Raw genomic sequence first — 15,465 nt, forward strand, 5'->3', positions numbered from 1 at the left:
TGACGAAAGTTACCAGGATATTCATAAAGTTCTTACTTACACATGAACGTCTCTTAGACTAAGAGTTAAATAAATAAATTTGCATTAACAGGAACAGATTAGGACTAACAGCTAACACTTACAATTGAAAAAAAAAATACTATGGAAATATTAAATAAGTTACTAAGAAACTGTTACCTGCTGTATTCTTTGATGAATTCATATCTGATCATGGAAACAATCAATCGACTAGTCCAACTCATTGTGAAATGGTCACATTTAATGAACAACCTCTTGTTTTATATACATCTATAAAAAGAACCCAGATACAGGTTACAAGAATCTAAGGCTAATACATACATTATTAAATAATAAAGTATTTTTTCCATGTTAAAGATACATATCGTAGTTTACAAAATATGATCGTGGAGAATTAAGCAATTGTCAATGAGAAAAATAAACTAAGATGCTATATGTATGTTGCTTAATTAAAAAAACAATAACAAAAAAACCCATAAAATTACAACAGTATTCGGTGAATAATGCAACAGAAAATTTGGACATTGGCTATGAAAATCAGATTTAAGAAAAAAAAAGGCGTATAGACTTGAGCGATAAAAGTGGTTCTACATAGAACTAATAAACAGATTGGTCAGATACAATTCATGTTTATTCCATTTAAAAATTTCAGTCCAGTACACCACCATGGAGTAAGACACTGTTTTCTTTAAAGTGTGTGTGTGTGTGTGTGTGTGTGTGTGTGTGTAAGCATCTGTCTTTCAGCCTCTCATTATCAAGGGCCAAATCCAATAAAGAGAAATAAAAAGAAAGAAAGAAAAAAAAAGAAAGAAAGCTAAATGCTGTAAAGAGAAAATTAATTGAAATGATGACCTTCATTCTAAGTTTGTTAGTCCTCAGTCTATGAAGCTCCGGTTTGCTGGATGGAGATTTTGCGCTGCAGCTTCCAGTCCCTCGCACAGACACAGGCTTGGGGAAGCTAAGGATCGTGGGAAAGAGAAATCTCCACGTCTTTGGCATGACCAGTTAGCTGTATGCTGCTGAATTTCATGACACACAAAGGTTGAGCTTGTACTACCGTCTCCAGTGTGTGTGCAAAACGTCAAAAAAGGCTCTGATTTATTAAAAAAATAATAATAATCAAAAGGGGAAAAAAGGATGGATGCTTTGTTTGTTGGTTGGTTGGTTGGTTTTTTTCATTGTTGTGCTGCTGTGAGACAGAAGCCTGTTGACTCGTGTGTCCCCATATGTTTAGCTTCCCTGGGGTTCAGAGTCCCGTGCCTGCGCTCACTCCACCTTCAGCCACGCCACCCATGATGCGTTTCAGTCCTTTTTTATTTTTCCCCCTTTCGGTTCTTAAAGTCATTGTTTATTAATCGCACTATTTTTTTTTCTTTTTGTGAGAGAAAAAAAACTTAATTTATCAATGCACGATATCCATTTAGATGTGCAAAATAGAATTCGAAGACTTTCCACAGGAATGAATTATATTATCTGCAAGAGAGAGAGAGAGAGAGAGAGAGAATTCAATAAGCATATATTTTTATATACATTAAGATAAAGCAACATTTCTGTCATCCACAGCTTTACGGATGTACTGTAGAATTAACTCATAAATATAGACTTTTTTTTCCTTCCGTAAAATTCAGAAAAATCTCCAACATGCTTCACTTACAACTGTGCAGAAGTCTTGAGCCACCCATGAATTTTTCATATTTTGCTTCTAGAGAGCCAGACTATTGTATTTTTTAATGTAGTCTTAAGGAATAGTTCTCCAGACGTCCTGCAGGACTTTTTTAAATCTCATTGTTGGCTCTCATTTTCAGTCCAGTCCATATACAGTACCTGAGCAGGGTTTTTTTAGGCCAGATACTGATGTACAAATCGATCAAGCATAAAAAACATCTAACTTAAGGCATGAACCAGTGAGAAACTGGTGCGGATGATAACAGATGATGATCAGACTGGTGATTAGTACACTGGTGTTGCTGAATGCTGAGTGCTTGGAACAGACGAGAGGGGAAATGAGGTTGCTGCGAAGGATATTACATAAACTCTGCACTTTTCAACTTGTCACAGTAAAACATTTCTTCCCCACTTCTGTTCTTAAATAAAATAGAATTAAATTGTACAAATGATAAAAACTGTACTTTCAACCAGTGTTGATTTAACACATTCAGTGTTCATCTGATTCATCTGATTTCTGGCCTATATCGACACTGTACAGTAGTCATTGAAAACTCTAGATGGTAATTCAACAGAGGTGTCTGACCCTAGAGCAGCTATTCTCACGTGCGCAGGGATTTTTTTAAAACTTTAATGCTTAAAATAAAATAAAAATAAGAAGAACAGATCTGCTGATGTTGTTTGTCATCCTGCGTAAAAGCGTCTTAATTTTAGATCCCTGCTTTTACCATGAACAAGATATTCACAGAATGAACCATGTAAGAAAGTAGCCAGCTATAAATATTTATGGCTTTATCTTATTTTTTTTATTTGCTTACTTATTTACATGATAATAATAATAATAATAATAATAATAATAATAATAATAATAATAATATCCTGTACCTACTGACTTTTTGTGACCAGTGTAAGAAAGTAATTAAATAAAAGTTTAAATAATGTATAAATATATAATGTATATAAATAATGTATATTTAAAACAACAACAACAACAACAACAACAACAATAATAATAATAATATATATATATATATATATATATTTTTTTTACAATAGTTTTAACAAGAAGTTATGTTTTGTCCCCAAATATAGTGGTTTAATGTGGGGAATAAAAAATATATATAATCATAATACTACTAATGATAATAATAATAATAATAATAATAATAATAATAATAATAATAATAAAAAATACAGCCTAATTATTTTTTTTATAAAGTATGGCAGTATGAAGATTATTTTTTAAATAGCACTAATACAACTGATACTTATAATTTTCATAAAAAAATACCACCCTGTTTCTCTCTACACATATCCTGGATGCTATTATGTTTTTTTTTTAAATCAAACAAATCAGAAGGTGTAAACTGCTATATCTGTCAGTAACCAAGTTTAAGTCTTGTTTAGTATGTAGGATGCATGTAGGAGTGTGCACCTCAGGCAAGCATGGACAGGTTTAGAATAAAAACAGCAGGTTTGTGCTACAGCTACAGAGGATGAATTTATTTCTGATTAACATAATTAGTTAAAAATCAACAGATCCATCGGTTGTGGAGGAAACCCTGATTGTTTAAATGTTTGACAGTAAAGTAATGCTTACTGTTTTTTTTTAAGTCAAACCAGGACTTTTGATTGCGCAGAAAAACAGAAGACAGTTATAAGAGTAAAAACTCCCTTTATTTCTCTATATAATCCCTAATGCACATTGTTTCACTATGACGGATACCATCAAGGTAGAAAGCTTTCTCAGTACGCCGGAGCCATAATTTGCTGCGTCATGTCTGAAATGCTGGAACACATTTAATCACCCAAACACATGGAAATCACTTGGAACGAGGTCATGCCTGTCATGCCACTTCCCACAGACAGATGAGTCTCTCCCACAAGTTGGCAACAATTTGTACTGTAGATTTATGGCCTGGATGTACAGCAGTCTTTAAAATGTTTGCACCGTTTAAACATTTAACTCCGGTAAGATACTGTGTTTAAAGTCCTGGTTTGACTTAAATGCCCCTTAAATGCCACTCCTACTGGGAGGGGTTCACAAAACATGAAATGTTTACCCATCCTACCCATAAAGCAGCTGGAAACATGTTTAGAGATTTTTTTGTTGTAGTACTACTATAGCTACTTTATCATTAAAATATCTAAATACGGAGAAGCTTGTAGATCGATTTAGAACACCTTATTTCAAAAATGTTACTTTTCACAGTTGGATTCTAGATGGTACACTAGTTAATTTTAAATTGCACATGTATCTATTACATCTCATATCAGAACCTTGAGCTTCTCTGACTCGCACATTTCATCTGGAGAGTTTGTTCAAGCTGATCAGTTCCTCTGTATGCAGCAGGAAACATGACACTTAACATAATTGCAGCCAGTTTTAAGTATTTCATTTATGATTCGGTGAATAATTTAACATGCGATAATGTAATCTCATCAGGAAAGGAAAAAACACACACACACACACACACACACACACACACACACACACACACACACACACACACACACACAGTGCAAGACTGAAAAGTTTGCTTCAATTACATATTGTGATATTTTAAAATGAAAAGATTTTATTCTAACAAGCAAGGAAACAAACAAACTAACAATAAAATCAAAACAAATATGAAATATGATGAGGCAGGTTTGTATTAAGTACAATTGTTTTCATTGCTTTAATATACCGGATCCAGCTATACCTGGCTTTAAATATGTATGAAGGTTACACAACACATTTCCGTCTGTCTAATTGGAGTAGGATGGGTAGGTAGGAATCTTATCTAATATGGCTTTATTAAAACAAACAAACAAACAAACAAAAAACTTTTTTTTGTTTTGTATTATTAAATTTACCCAGCAATATTAAAGCACAAAAAAAAAAGACTTTAGGAAAATGTTGTGTAATTCTAAATTACGCTTATTAAACAGCTTTAGAGATCCTCATATATACTGTAGATATATCCCTAACAGAACAAGCTAGCATTGCATAAATGGAAACTTAGTTTTTTTTAAATTTCTTATAGCACATTTGGAAAATTTAAGAACCGCACCACATACGCCATATGAACAAAAGTATTTGGCCAAACCTGCAATAACATTGTATGCAAATACATCTACTTTAATATGGAGTTGATCCTCCTATTGCAGCTATAACAGGCTTCCACTCTTCTTGGGAGGCTGTCCATAAGATTATGGAGTGTTTCTGTGGGAATTCCTGCCCATTCATTCTGTAGAGCTTTCATGAGGTCAGACACTGATGTTTGACGAAAAGGCCTGGCTTGCAATCTCCATTGCAATTCATCCCAAAGGTGCTCGATGGGGTTGAGGTCAGGGCTCTGTGTTTGGGCCAGTCAAGTTCTTCCACACCGAACTCATCAAACCATGTCTTTATAGTCTTTGCTTTGTGCACTGGGGCTCAGTCATGATAGAATAGAAAAGGACCTTCCCCAAATGGTTGGTACAAAATTGGAAGCCTAGAATTGTCCAAGGTGTCTTGGTATGCTGGAGCATTAACATTAAACCGTCACTGGGGATTAGGGGTGTGATTGAAACACTTAAATTCAATAATTAACAGGTTTGGTCAAATACTTTTGTTTATATAGTGTAAGAACACACACTTTAGCCAAACTCCAAAGTCAACTTGTTACTGTTACCCAGATTTCTAAGCACAATTACAGGTTCATTATCAACATGATCAAGAAATATAATCCAAAATACTGTTACTCGTCTAGAGGCACTTGTGGCTCAGTGGTAGGTTTCTTGTGGCAGGCTCAAGTTTAAACCCCAGCCACTGCGCAGTGCTAGTCCCAAGCCCAGATAACATGGGAGGGTTGCATCAGGAAGGGCCTGTGTGGCGACCCCTCGGCGGGAGCAGCCGAAAGACTTACAACAACAACGGTTGAATGTTTTTGATGTGTGGAACACTGAGCTTTTTGTTTGTGCACACACTTTCACAGTATTGACCCTGTCTGTTTTGTTTATTGAGTTCTGCGTAGCCTAGCTAAACCTGTCTGCTAAACACCTGATACTTTGCCTGCCTATTGACTTTGATTTTGGCTTGTTCTTTTTTATTCAATAAAACCCTGCAGTTGCACCCAAACCCTGTCAGTGTGTAATAAGTATTTATTGACTAAAAACTGTTAGGGATTAGCTGACTAAAACTGCTATTGTCTTAAACAGTACAACCGAGAACAAACGTTATGTTTAGTTCTCCAAGATGTTAGCTAACCACAGAGTTAGTTCATTTACTCTCCATTTTGTTAATTTATAAAAATAAACTATTAACACATCTATTTTTTTGCAAAGATTAACATCTTACAGCATTTTTTTACATCTGTGTAAAACTTTCATACAGTAGATCAAATCAAATCAGGAACTAATAAAAAAAAGTAAAAAAATATCAGTACGGTGTGGAGACAGGACCAAAACATACACGTCATTTGTTGCCATGGAAACAACACCAAGTGATAATCTGTGAGACCAATGCTAAACCCTGGCCAGAATTTTGTTTAAATTGACTGTAGGACGCTTGTGGAAAATTTGGGAAGATGTTAAATTAAGTTTGTAGAATTTGCAGGGAAAAAAAGGCTGCTGAGCCTCACCTTCAGGCTGGCCTACGGCAAGGATCATGAGCACTGCATGCCAACAGCAGGAGAACATTAAAGCTTAGACAAAGCTGGTGTTTGATCTTACAAGACTTAATGATCCAAACACTAACCCTGCTTTGCCATCACATCACTTTCTCCAAGAAAGTAGTGCAATGGCTTCAGTAGTGTTTCACCATTGCATACTCTGAGAGGGGGGAAAAGCCATACACATCAAAATACTCCCTGCCGTTATGGATTTGTTAGACAGAAACCTATGATGACTCCATGCCATTCTCAAGACCTTTAATGATTGGCCAATTTAATCTACTTCTTGCAGACAAATCTAGCTATGGACTTCGTAGTACTATTTTGTACAGATTCTCCTATAGGACTACCAGGACATTCAATCAAGCTAGAAGGTCACCCAGTTTCCTGCCTCAGATTTTCTGTAGAGCCACAGGCTCCTGATCCTATGCATGAGCAGGCTTTAATTAGAGCAGTGCTCATTACTCCACTGTTTTGAGTTCTGGGTGAATAGGCACACTGTAAACATGTGTACTGTATGCCTACATAATGAATCTTCTGCTCGTTACTTGGCGGACCTGTCAACTAGCAGCTATTGAGGATCGATCAACATTACTGATCTCGGGTCTCTGGTTTAGGCTGCCCTCTGTGAGTGTTGGGACAAGATGACTTGGTAGTCTCTATGGACAGCTCTACCTGGCAATTAAACATAATGCCCTAGTTGACTCGTCATTGCTTGTCTAAATTGTTTTTCTTCTACACGACATGAGTGACCAAGTGGTAGCCAGATCGTTGCAATGATCTCATGAACCTGCTAACTATGCTTGAAAAGAGATGAAACGATGTATCTGTCCTACAGAGCTACAGAATACAATAAAAAAAAGTCTCCAGTTATGTTGACTCAACCAGCCAGCCATTAAAATGGGCCAATTCACGTATTGAAACAGCTCATAATTTGGCAATAAGGCATTGCCTCTAGGGGAGATGGCAACGGCAAGTCGATAAGATTGCAGTAATTGGAAAACAGCATTGAAATGCAGGGTAAGTATGTGATACCCATCGCTTTGAATCTCAGAAATCATCCCTGGTAGGAGCACAGAATATGGGAATCAGAAATGCTTTATTATTGCTTACAGCATCATCCATCAACTAGTAACAATTTAATTACATCGTCTGCTTTGTAAACCATCACCAACCTATCAACTTATTTTCAACCACAACATTCAATATTTATCATCTTCAGTAATTGCTTTATGCTGGTTCGATGTCTGCAATTCATGTCCAAGTAAATCAGGAGACTATCCTGGGGAACCTGGTTTAAAATACAGAGTGGAAATACAGCATGTAGCCCATATCAAGAACATTTCTTGGAGCAAACTTTTGAGGCTATCCAGGGAACCTTGTTTGAGCAAACACCCTATAGGGTGGGAATGCGCCCCAGAGGCTATCCTGGGATCCCTGGTTAGGAATATACCCAAGAATCTATCACATTAGGAATTTGGTTAGGAATTTACCCTGGAGTCAATTCCGCTAACACTGAGTGGCCACACACCCTGGAGTCTTTACCGCTAACTCTAGGTGGGAATACAGCCTGGAGCCTATCATGTTATTGCTAATTGTGAATACTCATTAGATTTTATTCTGCTAACGCTGATGGAAGTAGACTGTGGATCATATCCTGATCACACTGGATGTAAATCCTCCCTGCTGGAAATATCCTGCTAGCATTGGGTAGGACTAAACCTTGGTGTTTTCATCGCCATCACTGATTTGGAATCCAGCAATTCGTCGCAGGACAGCATGCGTATGAACAATCACACCTAGGGGTGTAGCTAATCAAGCAAACAGCTTGTTTTTGGTAAGCAGGAAGAAGCATGGAGAAACTTGAAGCAACTCCACATGGTCTTGGAAAGAATATGCAAAATTCACAGATGGCAACCTGAGCTCAGCATCAAACCAGGCACCTGTGAGGCAGTAATGCTACATGGTATCAACCCATATCAAAGTCTTTCAGTTAGGAAACCTATACACCAAATGCTTAAACTTGATAGCATTAAGAACAAGTTTACAGGATGTATTTTTTTTTTTAAGTAAGGTGAAAACTGAATCATGGCCAATTGTTGAGAGTCCTTATTGGACTATATACTGTACAGGAGGACTCCTGGTTTATAAGGTAGATAAAAAAAGGCTGTACGTACCACATCATGGACAGCAGGACACACGCCAGGAGGATATGGTATGAGCAGAGGAGGGCACTGCATCCTCCTGTAGCACCACCCACTCTGGGCCTAGGTGAGGGCGGGGCAGCAGAGGGAGTGGTCTCTGTAGAGACATCACACAAATTAATAATTTTTTATTACCATAACAATTACAAGCAGCCTTTGGGGCAGTGTCAACTCTACTACAATTAATGTTTCTGCACGAACACGATTACAGAAGGTGACCACACACACATATATGGTTTAACTCAAATAAACTGTGGGTTGCTTGGGAAGGTCAACGCATATTGGCTTTTCTAGCTGTGAGTTAATGCATTTGCACTGTAAGAGAATAACAAATAAAAATGACAGTAATAATAGAGGGTATTTCAATAGACTGGTTCGGTATGTGACAGGAGCCGGAGGGAAATTTACTGTAAGTGCCCTTGCATGACTGCTGTAATCATCCTAAAATGTAGCCAGTTATAAGCAAGCAGATATATATATATATATATATATATATATATATATATATATATTATTTTTTTTTTTTTTATTATATTTTGAAGCAAGGTCTTAAGGGGAAAAAATTCTAATAAACAGCATTAATTTTAAAGGCAGAGCAAACCTATATATTACAAAAAAGTACAGTATAAAAGTACAATTAAAAAAAATCAGCGGCATTATGCTTTTCTATTTGTAGGGTGGATTTCATAATGTTGCATTGTTAAAAATTAGTGTACATATATGCATGCAAGAATGTTTTATTTAATGTGTAAGTGCAGCGCTACTGAATACTCGATTCTGATTGGTCAGAAAGTATTTGTTTATTTATTTATTAATTGATTCATTTTTAACCAGATGTACACGCGACTTTGTTCGCGTGGAATTTAATCACACACTCATGAGCACATTTACGAAAACGTGAGTGTTGAATTTTGAAATAAACTAAAAAAAATTTTGTGTTACCGTGAAGTGCGCAGAATGAAGGTGTGAGAGGGTGATGATATATAAGGGCGTTTTACATTTAAATTTCAAAGTAGCATCTCATTTTCTCCTCCCGTGGGTCGAAAACCCCATTAAAATTCATTTAGTCGTTGTTCCGTGATGCGTGCACGAACAAATAGACAGACGAAAATTCTTAATGTGTAAAAATACTAATCTTATGTCCCCTTAAATCATTTTGACACGCCAACTTTAGTCCTATTATATGCATAGAAGATAACAGCAGCTGTCTGTTTTATATCATTGTTCACCTTTAATGCATGACTATATCAGTATACAATATACTGACAACCAGGCAACAGTATGAACAGCATACCAGTCCATATAGTTTTCGTAAGGAAGAATTTATAGAAGGAGTCTCCAGTGTCAGCGCTTTGTGACAATCATAGGAAAATGCAGCTTTTTATTCTTTGGGTAAACCTTAGTGACTTTTTTGTCTTATTAGCTTTATGAAAAAAGAAAAAAGACAGATTAAAAATGAGATAACTTGTTTCGTAGATGATCCTCTACAATACATGCAATTATGTAATTAATAAACATATAATGTACAATTGCTTTGTGTGTGTGTGTGTGTTGCTGCACTATAAGGTGGAATATACAGTACTGTAACACTTCAGGAACTGCTGTTATTGGAAAACTTTGCTATGGTGTAACAGAAAGACTTGTGTTCCTCCGTGCGATCAATAGCGTTGTACAACATAAAGCAAAGGAAAAAACAAGATATTGAGAAACCTGAAAAAAAGAAAAACAACCACCCACCACACACACACACACACAAAGCAATTGTACATTGAGGGGATAGCCTCTGACTGTGATTTGACAGCAATTGAAAACTGACAATTCTGCAGACTTTCTAATTCGTTCCCACTTCTCACCTACAGTATAGATTGAATGAAATACTCGGAAAGTGGGAGAAATTCAATAAAGTCTGCTAGATCAAAACAAGCGGAGTCGTACCCAGATATTACCTCTAATAACAGTGATCAAGTTGTCTTTATTTATTTTTTACTGTGTTGAACAGCGTCGCTCCGGCCGACGCGTCTTATAGAAGTGTCCTATCTGCTAGATTTTGACATTTCTGACAGACGGGCAAGTTTGTCAAGGCTGTCTCGCACTTAAACATATCCAGCTAAAGCCTGTCCATGGGTCAGGCTACTTCAGATCGTACCAGGCTCTTACCAGGCTCATACTACACCGTTAATGCTTCTAGTGGATTGGTGTAAATACCACAACAAGAACAGTGCTTGTTCCAGTATATACACTAACCTGCCACATGCGTGGTCATAGCACAACCCTGAAGAAGGTTAGGGTTAGGGTTAGATCAAAACCCTGAGAACTCCATTGATGTAGCAACAACGCAGGGACATCAACAACCCAATGACAACTCAGCCAGAACACCATCCAATCTTTCCTGTCTTCACTATACTTGTAGTACATCAGTGAGGTGTTAGTTATGGTATTACAGTAGTTGGTCAATGCCATCATTGCATGGCAGCTCCACATCAGGGGAGATGATACTAGTATCTACTGCATTTCTGCCAAGAATGTATGGGAACCGTGGCTCAGTGTGACGGCGGTCTCAAATTAAAGTCACTACTGTACATACAGTACAGTACAGACGGCTGGGCGCTTCTAGCATGTGTCAATTCGTGTCATGTGTCAATTCCACGGTGTCCATAGTGAGACATAAAAATTGCAGCAAACCGTTATGAGTTTGATGCTGCCAAAAAGTAGAAAGTATTTATATATATGTATATATATATATAGGAAAAAGAAACTGTACCTTTCTTTTCAGTGGTGCGATGTCTTTTAAGGGTGCATCGGTAATACTCTTAGTATGCATATTTATTAGTTTAATAGAAGAATTCCACATTTAAAATGATTTAAAATACAGTACATGACTACAGTATAACCTAATTATATCAGGGATCTTTTTTCTAAATCTATTGTGGAAGATACCTGCTTTAAGGCAAGAGCGCCAAGTTCATTCTAGACCATAGGGTATATAATGCCAAGTATAAATCTGTTTATGTTCTGAAAATATTAGATTTCTCTTAAATTAGTGAAATTATAGACATTTATCTGAAATGTACATTTCATATTAGCATGTTTTGTTAGTAGCTGAGTTTATGGCTCTGAGTTTATTGCTCTATTTCGCCCGCTCTAACTGGATTACAGAGATATCATTTTGGATATTTCGATTCAATTCTGGTGCAAAACCCAATTTTCATTTAAACCATTGATGCTAATGCATTTTATGGCAGAATTACTGGTAAAATGAATAGAATCTGCTTACACACGCCTTTCTTACTAAAAGAAAAAAACAGTACATCGAAATGCGCTACCATCCGTGACAAGGAAGGGTTTCGGTTAAGCACCCTTAGTACCTAAAAGTGTAGGGTTAACTGATTTATCAAAGACAACAGATTGTTTATTTTCTGTGTATCTTGTTCTACTATGCCAACATTCCTTCTTACTTCTTCTTTTGTTGTTCTTTAAAGTATCTTATTATAGAATGCTATAGAACTGCAGTACAGGTGTGGTATGTTAAAACTTCAGATGCATCTGTACAACCCCTGGATGAGAACATGCTTGTCACTGTTTTATCTGTAACGACACTGTGTTCCAGCAGGAGGCAGTCTGACGTTGCAGTGTTAATTATAAAAGGCTAGACGGCAGTGCACGGCCTCGTGATGAAAGCAAGTTGAATTTCCATAAATTGAATTTAACAGTTAAGGGGGCCAAGTGGAAAAATGTGAAGGAAACCATGGAAACGCTATGATGAGTCTCACCTATAGGCATGTCTACCTCCGTAGTGGAGGTGATAGGTTTGGGTTCCTCTGTCCAAGGTGTTGCATGCACCGCCACGCTCCAGTCGCTCCAAGTGCCGATCTCCATGTCCTTAGCAGCCAGCTGGATGATGTACTCCTTCCCCACGTAAGCGTCTGTGATGGTGTGGGAGGTGCTGTCTGAGAGCTCCACCTGTTCATCAAGATCACAGAGAGAGAGAGAGAGAGAGAAAGAGAGAGAGAGAGTCAGGGATCTTTGCGAATAAGCCACACAGTATGAAGATTAGATCACCGGGGTATGAAATCATACACTGCCATGATATGACTTGCCATATTTCAGCAGGGATGACAAATTAAAAGTGGCATGGTTTCATTTCACAAACTGTATCACAAAGGATGTAGTGTACACTATATACTAGAAGTGAGGGCTCTATGAAGCGTAGCCAGGGGCGGGTCTGTGATTCATTCCGATATTATTACAGTGGCTGAAATCGTAACTCAAATCCTATTATAATTTATTATTATGCTCCCAGTTTGACTGGTCAATTGAAATTAATGGGTTTAATCCAAACCTAATTAAAAATAATGTCAACTTCGACCTAATGTCTTCTATTAATGGAAAGTTCAGGATTAAACAAAGCTCTAGGGCATCAATAAAAAAAGCCATGCACATTTTATTTAAAATTACGAGCCTAATATTTGAATAGTTCAATTATGCTCATATACAAATGTGTCCCAAAGGGGTGATTTTTATTTATAATGAAAGACTATGCACTTGATTGTGTAGCACCTGCTGTTTGAGAAACTATAATAGAACAAATCAGAAATGGCCAATAAAACAAGTACATTATTATACTCAACTATTCAGAATGGAATTTTAAATACCTAAACATTCTTTGCTTTTTATTGCATTTGCATGTTTTTTTTTTTCGCTCTGTGCACGCTCTAACAAATATAACTACAGATAATTTAAGCAGCTCCACCACTTTCTACTATTTTCACCAACCTGTGACAGTTCATTTGTCAGATTTTTGTTTTACTGCATCATCCAGGTATTATTATTAGTGTTCTTGGTGACTTTCCCAGTTTGGACACTTTACTCAAAGTAAAAGTATGCAGATACAGAGAGAAAAAACTGTATCTGGTGAGGTTTTGAGAACTGGAGTTATACAGGTACACAATAAATAATAAATAAATAAGAAGCATAATTATAAAAATGACGAGTTATACCGTTATTGTCAAATAAAAAAATATATGTAAATATGTATTTTTTATGGTTTTGTGCAGCCTGTACGTTTAATATGCTAATTAGGCCCATCCTCCCTTCCATGTGTCTTCACGTGACCTGAGACCTCATTATAATTTTATTTATAACAATCATCATGGTGGACACAGAGCCAACTTGCCAGCCCCGCCCCTCCCCAAAAAGATGCTTTTTTCGACATCTTTTTTTTTTTTTTTTTACATCTTGTTAAGTGACGTTGCATTTGCATACTAATTAATATTCATGAATCTGCCAGAGATGGGCGTGTACACAGGATGAACCTTGTCTGTGTTCACAGTGTATTTACACTGTATTTTTTAGAACCGTGTATGGTCTGTATCAATCTTTAAACTTCATCCTTAAATAACTGTTAATCCACCATTTCCGCCTCATCAGCTAATCAGTTGTGTACTGTATACAGTATCTATACACTATTCTCTGCATGCGAGCTTTCCCATCAAGTCTTGCGAGTGAATTTTCAAGCCTTCTCCTTGTTTGTAGATCTCGAAATATGACCTTTTTTCTTTTTCTTTCCTTACCAATAATAGTCTGTTTGCCGAGAGTGACCTTCTGCCCGTTTTGTGGTTTATAATTTTAAACTGTGAAATGTTTGTTGTTCACTAATAACATGCCTCCCTAAACCCAAGCTACAGCCCAAGCACAATATTATATGTATTTATATTAAAAATGCTTCGGTGTATGATAAAGATCTTGTGGTCATTCAGTGGCATGGACGACTGAGCATCTGTTTAGGAAAAATGCATAAAAACAACATGTACTATGCATATAATTTCTAGCACATGTGCATGCATTTATGCATCATACTGGAAGATAAGATTATTAGAGCTCTATTAAAAATTCAACGGGGTTCCAGCAGGTTAGGCTGTAATCTTCTGAGAATAATGACCATGTGCAGCAGTATGGGATTACTACTATTCCACATTAGACAGCATTACACTTATAATACTGTGCAAAAATCTTGAGCCACGTCTAGTTTCTGCGTATTGTTCTCCCAAAGAGTTAGACATTCTTGTATTATTTTTTAAATGTAGTCTTGGTTCTCCAGGCTTCCTCAAGGTCTGTTTTGACCCTTAGTTTTTTTGGCTCTCATTTCCAGTCCCTGTACCTGAGCAGATTCAGAGGAATGTTGTTTGTTAAGCCACATAGTGACCTATAAACCATTCAAGCATTTAAAACAAATCTACAGCAACATACAGCATGAAAAGGTGGAAAAAGTTACAGATGATGAGAGATGATCAGGCTGGTGATTGGTACACTGGCGATGCTGAATGCTGAGCGGTTGGAACAGACGAGAGGGGAAATGAGGTTGCTGGTGGGGTTGTAATTTAAGTTAATTTAAATGTGATTTGATGAAATGAAAGGTAGCTCAATAAGGTGAACAGTACTGTACACCTTTATAATGTTTCTTGAACAAACAAAGGTTCCAAAACGTACAGAAATTCGTGCAAGTCATAAAAAAAACCAAGTGTGACTTTGGGGTGAGATGGACCCTCACACCTGAAGACCATGCGTTTATGAGCTCTGTGATGGATTCACCAGCAAAAGCAGAACCCAGTGTTTCCCTCCAAGACAGAGGAAATGTGCCTAATGTACTAAAGCTGATGCCTGGAGAAAGCCTAATGACAAAGATCAACCAAAGCTCATGAGTCAACCCGCTATCCTTCACCCCTCTGTTCCAAACAGCACCCCGGCTCTCGTCTCTGTTCCCTTTTTCTCCCCGTATTTTCTCCCATTTCTCATTTAAAAAACAACACAGCTAAAACAAACAATGCCCCCACAGTTAAGCAATCAGCCATAATACTCAGTGCCACAATGCCAGATGCTGGCGTAGCTTCCGAATGACACGACACAATGACAACCATTCTGCCCACCTCTCCATCCAAGATACA

At 37.0% G+C, this 15,465-nt stretch overlaps 1 protein-coding gene across 1 annotated transcript in view; it reads right to left on the reverse strand.

Moving 5' to 3' along the window:
• Nucleotides 1–238: 238 nt before the first annotated feature.
• cntfr (ciliary neurotrophic factor receptor) overlaps nt 239–15,465 on the reverse strand; it is a 187,061-nt gene continuing 171,834 nt past the window's right edge. Inside the window, exons 7-9 of the mRNA XM_053476323.1 lie at nt 12,295–12,484; nt 8,498–8,621; nt 239–1,491 (exon numbers count right to left, since the gene is read on the reverse strand). Of these exons, the coding sequence (XP_053332298.1) occupies nt 1,491; nt 8,498–8,621; nt 12,295–12,484 (315 nt within the window). The 3' untranslated portion in view covers nt 239–1,490. The remainder of the gene's footprint in view (nt 1,492–8,497; nt 8,622–12,294; nt 12,485–15,465) is intronic.

Source organism: Clarias gariepinus, chromosome 17 (genome assembly GCF_024256425.1).
Source record: "Clarias gariepinus isolate MV-2021 ecotype Netherlands chromosome 17, CGAR_prim_01v2, whole genome shotgun sequence".
Taxonomy (NCBI): Eukaryota; Metazoa; Chordata; class Actinopteri; order Siluriformes; family Clariidae; genus Clarias; species Clarias gariepinus.